Raw genomic sequence first — 14257 nt, forward strand, 5'->3', positions numbered from 1 at the left:
AAGCTCCCTGTCAGAATATAAGTTGTTTACAGCATTCAGTATTATGAAACCCCAACAAGAAATGTTTTTTATGAACTATTTCCTTTTCTTCTTTTGATTTTTTTTAAGCGTATTATTGGGTCAAAAGATATAAACATTTTAGTAACTCCTTTTATGCCAGATTTCCCTTTGAAAATATTGTGCTTATTTAAAATGCTACCTGATATGTATAGGTTTTCCAAAAACGTTTTGGGGTTTTATAACTTAAGAGCAACCTTTTGACTATTTTAATTAAAAAAAAAATAATTTCATTATGCTGATAATATTTACTTCTCAGTGTACTAACACGATAAAACATGCTACCCCACCTTTACTTATTCTGCTTGTGTTTTTGAGAACTGTATTGTAAAAAAGAAAAAAAAAAGTTTGTGAACTCTGTGCTGGAACAAAATTCTGAATTTTCCTAGGCAACTTCTTGCCATTCTGAAACTATTTTAAGTTTAGAGAAAATAAAGAATGGTGTTCCCAGCTTTCCTTTTGGTTCAGATTAAGTTTTTTCCTTTGGATTCTGCTGTGTCAGAAAATGGAAATAATGGTGATCGTCCCAAGTTCACCTTACCACCAGTTAGTACTTGTCTGAACAGGAGTTCCATTTCATTTTCTTTTGGAATCCCTTAATTGTGCTCAATAAAAATCTGTGCTCCTAAAGGAACTTCTGCCTGGTTGATGTCCTGCAGTAAAGGCCATCAGTTCAGTTCAGTTGCTCAGTCATGTCCGACTCTTTGCGACCCCATGGACTGCAGCATGCCAGGCCTCCCTGTCCATCACCAACTCCCGGAGTGTACTCAAACTCATGTCCATTGAGTTGGTGATGCCATCCAACCATCTCATCCTCTGTCATCCCCTTCTCCTTCTGCCTTCAGTCTTTCCCAGCATCAGGGTCTGAGTTTCTGCTTCAGCATCAGTCCTTCCAATGAACATTCAGAACTGATTTCTTTCAGGATGGGCTGGTTGGATCTCCTTGCAGTCCAAGGGACTCTCAAGAGTTTTCTCCAACACCACAGTTCAAAAGCATCAATTCTTCAGTGCTCAGCTTTCTTTATAGTCCAGCTCTCACATCCATACATGACTACTGGAAAAAGTAAAGGTTGTAGCCCTTTGTATTAATTAGTAGGTACCAAGTAAGCGTTGGAGATGCAGTGAGACTAAATAATTCAGAACCTAGACTCTGGAGCTGGACTGCTGGCTTCAAATCCTGGCTGTGCTCATACCAGCTGTGCACCTCTGAGCAAGTTATTCAGCTGTGCCAGTTTCCTCTGTAAAAGGGAGCTCACAGCCCCTGACTCACTGGGTCATTGTAAGGGTTAAATGAGCTAGCATGACTGAAGTTTTGTGGTTTTTTTTTTTTTTTTTTGCTGCACCATGCAAGATCTTAGTTCCCTGATCAGGGATCGACCCCTTGCTCCCTGCATTCAGAGCTCAGAGTCTTAACCACTGGACCACCAGGGAGGTCCCAACTAAAACATTTCTAATAGTGCCTGGCACTTGCTTAGTGCTATGTGTGTTTCTTCTTCTTTTTTTTTTGTCAATTTCAGGTGAATTCAACCCAGGCTTTAAAGCTTATGGATATTCATCAAGTGTTTGGCTTTTTTTCTACACTTCTTTGATTTTTTGAAAACCTATAGAAAAGTCTCACTTATCAAGAGGTTTCTTATCTCATTAACACAGATGGCACAAAGCCTACAGTCAAAATTCTGGCCTTTACCTTAGACTCCCCATGTGTTTTGTTTACTCTGACTTAATGCATAATACTAAGCCAAATGATTTTATTTTATTTGGTCTGCTCATATTATTAGAAATAGCAAAACAAGAAGAGGGGATTGCTTCAGGAATAGCAATAGCTTTAGGTAGTAAGAAGGACCATTGGTACATAACCTGATATTAAGGGCCAAGATAACATTTCCACAAAAACTCCATAAGCACCGTACTCTGGGGCCAGTTGTTAGAGCATGACTTTAATCCTGGGTTCATCCCTCAGCTCTGACATTCACAAGACATGGAGGATCTTGGCCCAGTTACTGAACCTCACTAAGCTTCATTTTTTCATTGGTAAGGTGAGCATAATAATACTATCCATTTCATATGTCTGTTTACTTAGTGCTCCTACCATTCAAAAAGTGAATATTCCTAAAGCGGTTCCTAATTTGTTCTTTATTATTCATTTGATGTGTTTAGTATAGGGTCAGTCAGCGTCTATGAATGTTAGAAGCCCCTGACGGCATCACCATCACTATATTGTAGCCTAGTGTAGTGGTTGATATTCATGATGATGACATTGTGTTAATCAGGTTGGTAAATTCAGAATCTTGTATTTAAGTGAATAAGTCTATTCACAGGATGAGATAGGGTTTAAGTAGTTACACTTAAATCACTTATTTTTTAGTCAAAATTTAGGTATTTGAGAGATTCCCATTTTGAAACATTAAGGGGAAAAAAAAATAGAACAAACTTAATTTTTCAAATAGTTAGGTAGATAAAACATTTCACACCTGGACAGAAGTGCTTCTGTAATCCCATGCCTAACAGCCAGTGCTGAGCTGATTTCCACTAGCTCTTGCCTCTGACATATTTTTGTTCTTTTGGAATGGTTTTGCTATTCAGCTTTGACTTTGATACTGTATCTGTAAAGTGAATGAATCGATATTTTTTTCTCCCTTACGGTGGAAGGTTATATGTAACACACCAGGAGCTTGGTTCCTGACTAAAGCTGAGGGTAGATGACCTACCAGATGATTTGAGACCCAAAACTGTAAGATGCCTCATGTGTGTGTGTGTGTTTTAGTCTCTCAGTCGTGTCTGACTCTTTGTGACTCCATGGACTGTAGTGCGCCAGGCTCCTCTGTAGTGCGCCAGGCTCCTCTGCCCATGGGATTCTTCAGGCAAGAATACTGGAGTGGGTTGCTATTCTCTTCTCCAGGGATCTTCCCAACCCAGGGATTGAACCCAGGTCTTCTGGATTGCAGGCAGGTTCTTTACTGTCTGAGCCATTGGGGAAGCCCTTGAGAGGGATGTCTCTTGAAAGGGAGGTTATAGGGACCTCAGCTAAGAAATCTTCCCATTCCAAAAACAGACACCACTTTTCCACAAGGTTTCTAAAATTATGAATGAGAAGAAAGAAGGAAAAAATTACTCAGACATAAAAACGCTTAATATTTTGGTGGTTTTATTTTCATACCCTGTTTTTTATTTACCTATTAAGTATTAGTATTTTCCATATTACTGCCTTTTCTTAAACATTTCCATAATTGACTTTATTTTTCAGTGTCTTGAAATACAGTTGAAGATCCCCTTGCTTTTAGTAAAATTGTGCCTAGTAAGGTAGCAAAGCCCTATAAAAGTGTTCCATTATTGCTCAGAAACAAGGTGGTGGGCCATTTGGTTTATTTTTGTGTTTCAGGGAGAGAAAATAGAAGATATTCCAAAGGAGGTGCTGATGGACTGTGCCCATCTTGTGAAGGCCAATAGCATTCAAGGTCAGTTTTCCTAGAGGTGTTTTCAGAACTCACACCACTTTGTGTCTGAAATGGATTACATCATAGAGAACATGTTACTGACTTTGGCTTGAGTCTGGAGAATAACATGTATATAATATGCCTTTCCCCTGTTTTGTTGTTTAAGATGGCAATCTCGCTACCTGTCAGAAAACTGAAGACTAATCTCATGGCCCGTTTCAAGTCTTTTTTTTTTTTTTTACCCTGTTTTCTTTCCCTTGAATAGAAACTTGTCTAGACTTGCCTACCCTTAAGATTATTTGTGAAAAGACTTTTGGAAATTAGGTTATATTAAAAGCCAGGCGACAGATGTGTCTCAGGTCTTTATTTGTAATGTTGTTGGATATCTTTATTTTCATTATTTGTTACTGTTTTCTTGGCCAAAAAGTTCTTTGGAGGTTTTCCATAAGGTGTTATAGAAAAATCCAAACGAACTTTTGACCAACCCAATACATTCTAGAATTCAAGTCTCCCATTTGCTCTTTCCTACTTTTTCTTTCTTCTCCCCTTACAGACTTTTTTCTCCCTATGAATTTTACAGATATCAAATACACTGATCTTGTCGTCTCCCAGAGAATTTTAAATAACTGGTTTGGGGTGATAGAATCAGTATTTTTATAGTGCTCTCCAGATGTTTCCAATGTGCAAAGAGTGTTGGGACAATCCGCATCTGTGTTTTAAGTAGGACCTGTAATACTGGGCTTGGTGCCTGTTGGGTTCTACAGTACAGGATTTAATTTTTCAATGGTCACTGTAGGTCAAGAAGGGCAATTAATGGAGTGGAGGTGGCAGTTATAAAGGAGTGTAGGGAGATGGTGTTCTCCTGAGAATGATTGAGCTGATGGACTAGATTTTAGTTGTAGGACATGGACCTAGATACGGTTGAGGTAAGTTTGGGTTCCTTTGAAGTTGAGGGCCGATCCAGAGGGAGGAGAAAAAATATGGTTTACATAGAAGATAAGCATGGGGCAGACACAGAGCTGACAGCAGGTTGCAGAGGTCAGTGATTACTGGAAAAGAGCTGGAAATGAGCCCCTCCCGTACCTTTTAGCTTGCGGATCTCACGCAGGCAGCTTTCCTGGGTCAGGGGCCTAGCCAAAGAAACCGGAAATCTTGTCCCACTCATTTTCAGCTCCATAAATCATTAAATTGTAATTCATTTTAGGACATTCCATTTTTATGAGTAGAATCAAGTTGCTAAGATTTCCAGGTAAGATCTCTGGTTACTGAAATAAAAATAATAAAAATTGAGACTGTCATCATCCTCTTGCCTTGTGTGTTCCAACCTCTTTCACGTATTCTTGTCCCCTTCCCACGCCTCTGGCTGGCAGAGGCAACTTTGTTAAAGGAGCCTTGGCCTTGTTATTCTTGGCCCAGCCTCTTTCTCCTTAATCCCTTTGTAGTTTACTAGTTCTAGAGAAAACAGAAAAGAGAAGTCATTGAATCACTGAATCGTTAGCCTCTCCTCTTCAGCCTTCCACAGGGATGGCTCACTTAGCAGAGGAAGGAGCTGAGCCCAGGCATCTCACTATCAGGAGTTAATAGCAGAGGATGCTGAGGAGTGAAGAAGATTGTCTTTGCTGTGGGATTTGCTGAGTGCACTCCATCTGTGTCACTTTGTCCTAAAAATATTTTCCTCCCTGGCTGACCACCTCCCATGCTCTTTGTCCTCATGGAATCTGGTCAGCCTCTTCTTTATTCACTTTATAATCTCTTGCCAGATTATACTGTCTGAAAGCCTGGACACTTTCCATGACACCCTACACCTTGTCCATACAGTTAAATCCAGACTTCCTACGCTGGCATTTAAGCATCTCAGATCTTACCACAGACTCTGTTTCCCTTCGTATATTTCACACTCCAGCCAAAGCAAATATCTGCTGTTTTCCTACCTTGTGCCTTTGCTTCTATTGTTCCCTCTGCCCTCAATGTTATACTCCTGCTCAGTCATCACATGTCTGGATCCAAGCTAAGGCTGAGGGTTGACACAGTAGTTATAATAGTAAGATCTGCTACTACTGCTGCTGCTTAAGTCTCTTCAGTCGTGTCTGACTCTGTGTGACCCCATAGACAGCAGCCCACTGGGCTCCCCCGTCCCTGGGATTCTCCAGGCAAGAACACTGGAGTGGGTTGCCATTTCCTTCTCCAATACATGAAAGTGAAAAGTGAAAGTGAAAGTGAAGTCGCTCAGTTGTGTCCGACTCTTAGTGACCCCATGGATTGCAGCCTACCAGGCTTCTCCATCTGTAGGATTTTCCAGGCAAGAGTACTGGAGTGGGGTACCATTGCCTTCTCCAGTAAGAGCTGCTAACATTGACTGTTAATTACATGCCTGGCACTGTGCCAGAAACATCACACATTATTCATTTGTCAACTCTACTGAATTAAGAACGTTATTTTCATTTTATAGATGAGGAAGCCAAGATTAAACCAATTAAGAAATAAGGAACTTCACCTCTCCTGTGGAATCTTTCCCTTTTTCCATCTTTGAGTGACCTCTGCCCTCCCTGAACTGCCTTAGCGCTTTACCTGTATCTTTCCATATCACTTGACGTCTCATTTTACTTGAACTTATTTATCTGACTCAACAGAAATGAGTTCAAGCAAACTCCAGGAGATAGTGAAGGACAGGGAAACCTGGAGTGCTACCCTTCATGGAGTTGCAAAGAGTCGGACGCAACTTAGTGACTTAACAAAAAAAAAAAATGTATTTATCTGTCCTCTTTTAATCTTAGAGGACAGCATCCATTGTCTGAGCCATGTTTCTGTCTCCCACAGTGCCTTGCATGTGGAGATTTTTTTAGACTTAATTTTGAAGAAAATTTCAAACCTGCAGAAAAGTTGTAAGAAAAATACAGCTCTCATCTGCCTTTCATTTAGAGTCAAGAATTTTTCCATATTTGTTTGCTCTTTCCCTATGATATACTCAATGGTTTTTTGTTCTTTTTTTTTAGCTGAACCATTTGAAAGAAAATCACAGCCATCACAACCATTCAGTGTGTCCTAAGGACACTGCCTAAAGTAACTGTGTTACAGTGTTAAAGTCAGGAAATGTAACGTGGGGAGAATACCATTACCCACTTCTGTCACTTTATAGCATCTCTTTTTCCTCACCCAGGATCCTGTATTCTATTCACTTGGCATGTCTCTCTGGTCGCCTTTAATCTGGACACTTCTTTGTTTTCAGGACTTTGACACTTTTAGAGTGGAGGCCACTTTGGCCTCCTGATGCTTCCTGTTCAGTAGGTTCAAATTTTCTGGCAGGAATACTATGCAAGTGAAGCCTCCTGCATTACAGTCAGGAGGCACCTGCTGCCAGTTTGCCTTGTTTTTGGTGATGTTAACATTGATCGTTTAAATAGGGCTGTGTTCCCCAGATTTGCCCAGTGTATGTGGTCATTGAATATAAACACTGACATGTATCACCATCAGATTCAGAAGGACCTCCGGGAGCACTGGACCAGTGATTAAACTGGGATTCTTGGAGCTGCCTGGGAGGCGGTTGGCGTGGAGGGGCGCATGAAGTGGGGGTGGTGAGGGCACAGGAGGCGTGAACAGGGCTCCTGCCACCCCTTTTATCCAGAGCATCTTTGCTTTGACTACTTTGACATGTTTTCTTTGGTGAAAGACGTTCCACTGCTAAAAGAAACAAACAACAGGAACGCTACTAAACGAGTCCAGCCTCCTCATATTTCAGACAAGATTCCAGGAGCCATGGGGACTTGCCCAAAGTGAACCAGCTGGTTTGTGGTATGCCGGGTAGGATTCTGTCTCCTGAGTTCCTTTATCTTGCTGCTTAATCTTCATTAGGTCAAGGGCTCCTTTGAGAATCTGAGAAAACCTGTTTGGTCCTTTTCTCTTTAAAAACACATACAGTAAATGTTGTTCAACTTTAGAAAGCCTCAGAGTCCCTGAAGCTGATCTCTAGACCCCTGCTTTCCATTGGAATACTTTAGCTTGAATTATTTGTGGCCTTGACCATTTGTCTTTGTAGGGGGCTTCTTTTTTAAAAAGACAAAATATTTTGTGGTTTGAAACACTCTGTGGCCTGTTTATTCTCAGCCTTTTCCCCTGTCGGATTATGGTGACTTAATCATGGGTGTGGGCACGCGTTGCTCAGCGTCCCCCTGCCCGCATGCTGAGGACAGTCTCTTTCGGCAGGCTGCAAGATGAACAATGTGAACGTGGTGTACACCCCGTGGTCAAACCTGAAGAAGACGGCCGACATGGACGTGGGCCAGATTGGCTTTCACAGGCAGAAGGATGTGAGTGTGCCGACACCGGAAGCGGTGGCGCCCTCGTGCTGAGGGGCGTCTGTCTCTGCTGTCCAGGGCTCTGCATGTCTGTTTCCTAAAGGGAGTCCACTTGGGTGGCAGAGGAAAGCTTCTGCCCTATTCTGAGGGGGAGGAGAGAGCCATAAAGATTAAGTATCTTTTTTCCTACATCTCCCTCAAAGGTGAAAATTGTGACAGTAGAGAAGAAAGTGAATGAGATCCTGAACCGATTAGAAAAGACCAAAATGGAGCGGTTCCCAGACCTAGAGGCAGAGAAGGAATGCAGAGACCATGAGGAGAGAAATGAGAAGAAAGCCCAGATTCAGGAAATGAAAAGGAGAGAAAAGGAAGAGATGAAAAAGAAGAGGGAGATGGACGAACTTAGGTATGCTGGAGCTAAGACACTCACATTGACCTTGGACAAGTTCTCACTGCTGACTTAATTGGGAATTAACCCTTAGGAATGAATGGTAGATTTAATTTGTGATACATGTACCAAAAAAGTTACTGATTCCTTTGGGAAGGGTATAGGATCAACATGAGCTGTCTTGCCCTGTCCTGACCCAGTTTCCTTGGAATACTCTGGATTATTAGCAAGATTGTTCAGCCAGAATGGAGGTATTATGATCAAGCACTGGTATTATCGACATGCACATGTCCCTGTTGGGAGTTCTGCTAAAAATAGGTTGCATGGTCTTATTTATAATACCGTATTCAAGTGGAGAAATCTGGAAGTGTTACCCCAAGTTATAGCCTGCCAGCATGAGACAGACTATTGCAGAGACTTAAACATTCAGTTTGATGTAGAATTGTGAGTCTCTCTTGTGTTGTGAACGAAAGAACAATTAGCAACACCATCGGTTTAAAAAATGTGTGGAATTTTGAGTGATGCATGATTTAGACTATTCTTTTTGTTTTCAATGTGTGGTGGAAAATTGAAAACATACCTTTTTGTGCATTTTACAAATCTACCATAATTTTGTTTAGAAACATAATACTGTATGTTAGAAATATGAAAAAAAGTGAAAGTGTTAGTAGCTCAGTTGTTTCCGACTCTTTGCCACCCCATGGACTGCAGGGACCCCATGGAGAATCCAAGCAAAAATGCTGGAGTGGGTTGCCATTCCTTTCTCCAGGGGATCTTCCCAACCCAGGGATCAAACCTGAGTCTCCTGCATTGCAGGCGGATTCTTTACCATCTGAATGACCAGGGAAGCTCCCTTGATAATGTCACTTAATTTACTTAGAATATTTAATAAGAAAGGTTAGCTAACATGTTTGGATACTTGTCATCTTCCCAATACTATGTTGTGCTTTACTGCATTATCTCATTTAATCCTAACAATAGTCATGTGAGGCAGATATTTTTTATCATCTGCATTTTGTAGAAGAGGAAAATGAGAGACTGAGTAACTCACCCAGAGACATGCAGCTCATCTCAGTCTGCTTCTCAGTCTCATACACACTGTTTCCACTCTCTTCTGCCCTCTCTTCAGTCTGTTTCAGAGTTTTAGTGAAACTCCAACAACAAGCTCTAAGCTCAGGTTTGTTTTATAACCTGTCAGTGCTAGAATCACTTTAATTTCTGTCTTTGACTCTTTGACCCAAGAGATCCAATGCTATGCCTACAAAATCTTTTCATTCTAAAGCCCTTCACTTGCCTTTCTGACATGGCAAATACCATTAAATTTCACCAACAGTGGATTCATTTATTTGGACCATCTGCTAAGAAACGTCTGCTGTGATAGCTGAAGAAATTGATGTTTGAATCTTTGGGGAATTCTGCAGATAAAGTGAGAAGACATTCTCACCCTGGACGGTATCTACAGTGCTTCCAAATGGTTTCAGGGAGGAAGTCCTTCATAGCCTCATATCTTGGTGATGCCCAACTTCTTCCCAATTCTAATGCCATTGTTTAGACTCTAAACTCCCTTTTTCAACTTTCTGAATGAGAATGGCAATCAGATTTTCATTTCTAATTTCTATCAGGAGAATAAAAAAGGATGGAATTGCCATTGTAAAGTCTAGGTTCTTTAAGCTCTAGTCAGGAGTCTATCCATCAGCCTTTAGCTCAGAACAGAGCAAAACCCACGACACAGAAGGCACCAGCTTCCTTCTCAGATGAGAAGAGCAGCAGTCCCTAAAGACAGAACTCCATCTTGTTCTTACAAATACGTGCTTTACCTACCCTGTCCTCAGTGTGCAGAAATTCCAGTAATCTGATACTCTGAGTAGGTCTATGTAAAGATCATTCTTTGAGGTAGTTTTCTTAAAGAAATGTTTAGATTGTTGGGAGAACGCCGAACAGTGAAGGTTATACCAGTATATTTTGTTGTTGATCAGTCGGTAAGTCATCTCTCTGTGACCAGCACACCAGGCCTCTCTGTCCATCACCAACTCCTGGAGTTTACTCAAACGAGTGTCCATTGAGTCGGTGATGCCATCCAACCGTCTCATCCTCTGTTGTCACCTTCTCCTCCTGCCTTCAGTTTTTCCCAGCATCCGGGTCTTTTCCAGTGAGTTGGTTCTTTGCATCAGGTGGCCAAAGTATCAGAGCTTTAGCATCAGTCCTTCTATTAACCATTTTATTCATTTACACAATAATGAAAAATTCCTCTTATTTAGACTCCACATACTAATTCTCACTTACCATCTTGTTCATTAGCTCTTTAGAATAAGTGTGAGCTTTTTGGCTCACACTTGCCCTATAGGTTAACATCTAATGGGATTTTTGTGTAGAGAATCTTTGTGTAGGGTTACCTGTAGAGAGGAAGCCTTGAGTGACATGTTCCTTCCTTACCTGCTGTGCTGTAAGCCACACTTAGAGTAAGGATGTAGCAGAAGAAACGTAGCCTAGGTTCTGAAAGTAGTCGGAGTCTTAGAAGTGACCTTGCTTGGAAAGTGAGAGAAGCAAAACAGCTCCTACTCAATTTCATGTGGATTTTGGAGCGCCCTTAAACAGGTACCTGTGAGTCTCCCAGGGGACACCGTCGTTTATTGACACACACTGGAGAGGAGTGTCTGTAGTTCCCCCGCAGTGTGTCCAAGTCAGTTTCATCTCCGTAGTTGGATTCCTGGTCATAGCCTGCTCACCTGCTCTGTTAGAACCTTGCATAACTTAACTTGGCTTTTGTCATACTGTAACAAACTTTTATTAACATTGAAGTCTAGCTCACCATGTAAACATTGAAACTGGAAGGAATAAGCAGCAATCAGAAAAGGAGTCAATAGAGAAGTGTGTGACAGATCAGAAAAGACCAAGGGTAGGACCTCAGTCTATCTAAGGTGGGGATGTTTCAGAGTTGGCAGCTTCAGAGATCAGAGTTGAAGCCCAAGGTTCAAGTGATTGAAGTTAGAAAAGAACAAACCCCGGTGAGATGACAAGTCACAGCTGCTGCTGCTGCTAAGTCACTTCAGTCATGTCCGACTCTGTGTGACCCCATAGACGGCAGCCCACCAGGCTCCCCCATCCCTGGGATCTCCAGGTGAGAACACTGGAGTGGGTTGCCATTTCCTTCTCTGATGCATGAAAGTGAAAAGTGAAAGTGAAGTCGCTCAGTCGTGTCCGACTCTTAGTGACCCCATGAACTGCAGCCTACCAGGCTCCTCTGTCCATGGGATTTTCCAGGCAAGAGTACTGGAGTGGGGTGCCATTGCCTTCTCTGCAAGTCACAGCAGAGATGCTCTTTTCTTCAGAAGGCCCTCAGCATTGCTAGATACTTGGTAAATGTTCATGAAATACTTGCCAGCCAGAAAATCTTACTTAAAATGTGTTTTTTTTTTTTTCTTCTAGGAGCTATTCATCACTAATGAAAGTTGAGAATATGTCTTCAAATCAGGTACATTCAAGTTATTCACTCTAATTTTGTGCCTTGAAATAACTCACTGAGTTTGTAATGATTGAGTTTCTGGCCAGTGTTGGTTGACATGTTGTGGCTGGCTTGACAATGGTTTGGCAATGATTGAACACTCAGGTGGATTCTATTAGACACTGCCCACCTTCCCTGTGGACTTCATCACGTGTTTGTTTTCAAGAACTTTTTCATTCCCTGTTTCCCTCTTTTCCGGCAGGCATGCCAAAAATGCCTTTATTTATTAATGTTCTATAGTAATGTGACTGCAGATTCTATGTTTTAATTGAGTGAGGACAAAATTATCATCTTCAGTTAAAGTAAATGAAAGATCTTAACTGTAGTCTAAGCACCAACATTGGTTGTCTTCATGTTCCTCAGGACCTAAGATAGAGAAAGATGGTGATCCACATTATAGTGTAGAAGGGGTCTTCTTAGCATCAGCAAGCACATCATTATTTTATTGGAACTGTGGCAGGGACTTACTGTCCACAAGTGCTGTCTTGCCCAAAATTTATTTTGAAGTGGCTGGAAATAGCATAGTTAGGCCATTATTAAACAGTCTGTGCAAAAAAAAATGAAGTTAGACAGGTGTATTTGCTTCTGTGTTGTGTGTTTATAGTATAGCATATGATGCTTTAGATGTGTTGTCCCTTGCACTGGGCACTCTTTGCATGTGGCTATTTAAATTACATTTAATTTGATTTAATTTAAAAACTCAGTGTCTCAGTCACACTAGCCACGTGTGTCTAATGGCTATGCTCTTGGATGGTATAGAAGTAGGTCACTTCCATGACAGAAAAAAATACTGTTAAGCAACACTGCTTTAGATGCTTAGAAATAACAGAACTTAAGTTTCCTTAAAGGTCACCTCACCAAACCCCATATTCAGTGCGTGAATTGTAATTGTAGGATTTTCCACCTTGTTCGTCTGTAAATGTCCTTCTAAAACTTGATGAGAACAGTAGTCTTATTCCTGTCCCTTTGGAGAACTAAAGTTATGGTGCTCCTTTATGAGTCAGAGATGTACCTTTATAATTTATTCGTGAAAAATTCCAGAGTAGTATTAGGTAATTAAATAGAGCCTTGACGTTGAAGTTCTGAGGCTTGAACTGCCATTTACTAATTGGATAAGACTAATAAAGTTACTTAACCTCTCCGAGGGAGTATTCATCAGCAGTAAAGAGAGACATATTATCTCATGAGGCTGTTGTAGAATTTAAAGAAGGTCATGTGTGTGAAAGTTCCTCCTTGACTTAGACAACTCTATGAATATAAACAGTCATTATTATTTCTTATCCATATAGTCCTTGGTTGTTATTTATCCACGGAGCATCAGTATCAAGAGATGAAGTGTATTTAATCCCTTCTGGAAACTACTCTGAGAAACAGTTTAACAGTTGAGCAGAAGTTGTTAACATAACCCAGGTCTGATGTCTTTGCTATGGTTGTTGTTGCTATTGAAGTTTTCTGTTATTTAGAGACAACTTCCCAGCAGAAATCTGGCATGTATATTGTGTATGACCTTAGCCATTTTCATTATGGATTTTCAAAGTTTGGATGTTGTTTTGGAATTAAGAAACACATATACACACACAAATATACATCTTTGTATAGACACTACCCGATGAGTGACATGTTAAAAGTTCCAGGATTAGAAAGTCAGGTTTGTAGACCAAAGGATTACTAATCTTCCTGCCTTTCCTCTCCCTCCGTCACTGCTGCTGCTATTCCCATGCCGGAACCAGGTTCAGATTTCAGAGGAAGTTTTGTGCTGGGTGTTTCTGTTCTCTCACAGTGCAAGGACTCACGTAGCTCTTCCTCCTTCAAAAAAATGGACTTTCATTCTCCTTGTAACCATCTTCTGTTAAAGGGACGCAAACATTTTTGAATCCACAGCTTGGTCAGTTGATTTTCAGCCAAAGACTGGTGTTTACCTAAGACACAACTTAATTTTTAACTTAGCTTACACAAGTTCATCAGGAAAAATATTAAGTCTTCCACCCTGAGGTTAGTTTTAATTTTGAGTTTTTGCTCTCCTGTTTAGAATAATTTTTTTCCATCTATCATTTCTTTCTAATTTCTAAATTTGATATCAGGAACCATGGACCGTTTCTTGTGACATTTTATTTGCTTATCACTTTTTAAGTGGATGACGAGAAACCTGTTTTGCTCCACTGAAAAGCATGTTGACTCTTGTTTAGTCACTAAATTGTGTCTGACTCCTTTGTGACCCCATGGACTGTAGTCCACCAGGCTCCTCTGCCTATGGGATTTCCCAGGTAAGAATGCTGGAGTAGGTAGCCATTCCCTTCTCCAGGGAATCTTCCCCCAAAATATTTTGACTCTTAAAGGGAATCTAAAATACAGAAATTGTCCAAGTCAAGTCTTGGATTGCAGCTATATATTTAAAAGTTACTGTAATCCCCAAAAAACACAGATCCCCTGACACATGGGAACTCCACAGATCTAACTCATAGGTTTTATTGGGAGTAATTCACTTTGATTGGCACCAAGCCACATTATCTTAGTGAGTTTTGGAGACACAAACATCCTCAGATCATCCTTGGATTTCAAGCTGACCTTCGAAGATATAGGATGA

The 14257-nt window shown here is 40.9% G+C and overlaps 1 protein-coding gene across 3 annotated transcripts in view; it reads left to right on the top strand.

Moving 5' to 3' along the window:
- CCDC25 (coiled-coil domain containing 25) overlaps nt 1–14257 on the top strand; it is a 33230-nt gene that overhangs the window by 14424 nt on the left and 4549 nt on the right. For 2 of the 3 annotated variants that reach the window (XM_061425069.1, XM_061425070.1), the window contains 4 exons: nt 3437–3512; nt 7692–7795; nt 7987–8189; nt 11598–11643. In XM_061425069.1, the coding sequence (XP_061281053.1) occupies nt 3437–3512; nt 7692–7795; nt 7987–8189; nt 11598–11643 (429 nt within the window). The remainder of the gene's footprint in view (nt 1–3436; nt 3513–7691; nt 7796–7986; nt 8190–11597; nt 11644–14257) is intronic. The other variant, XM_061425071.1, reaches the window with a different exon arrangement.

Source organism: Bos javanicus, chromosome 8 (assembly GCF_032452875.1).
Source record: "Bos javanicus breed banteng chromosome 8, ARS-OSU_banteng_1.0, whole genome shotgun sequence".
Classification (NCBI taxonomy): Eukaryota; Metazoa; Chordata; class Mammalia; order Artiodactyla; family Bovidae; genus Bos; species Bos javanicus.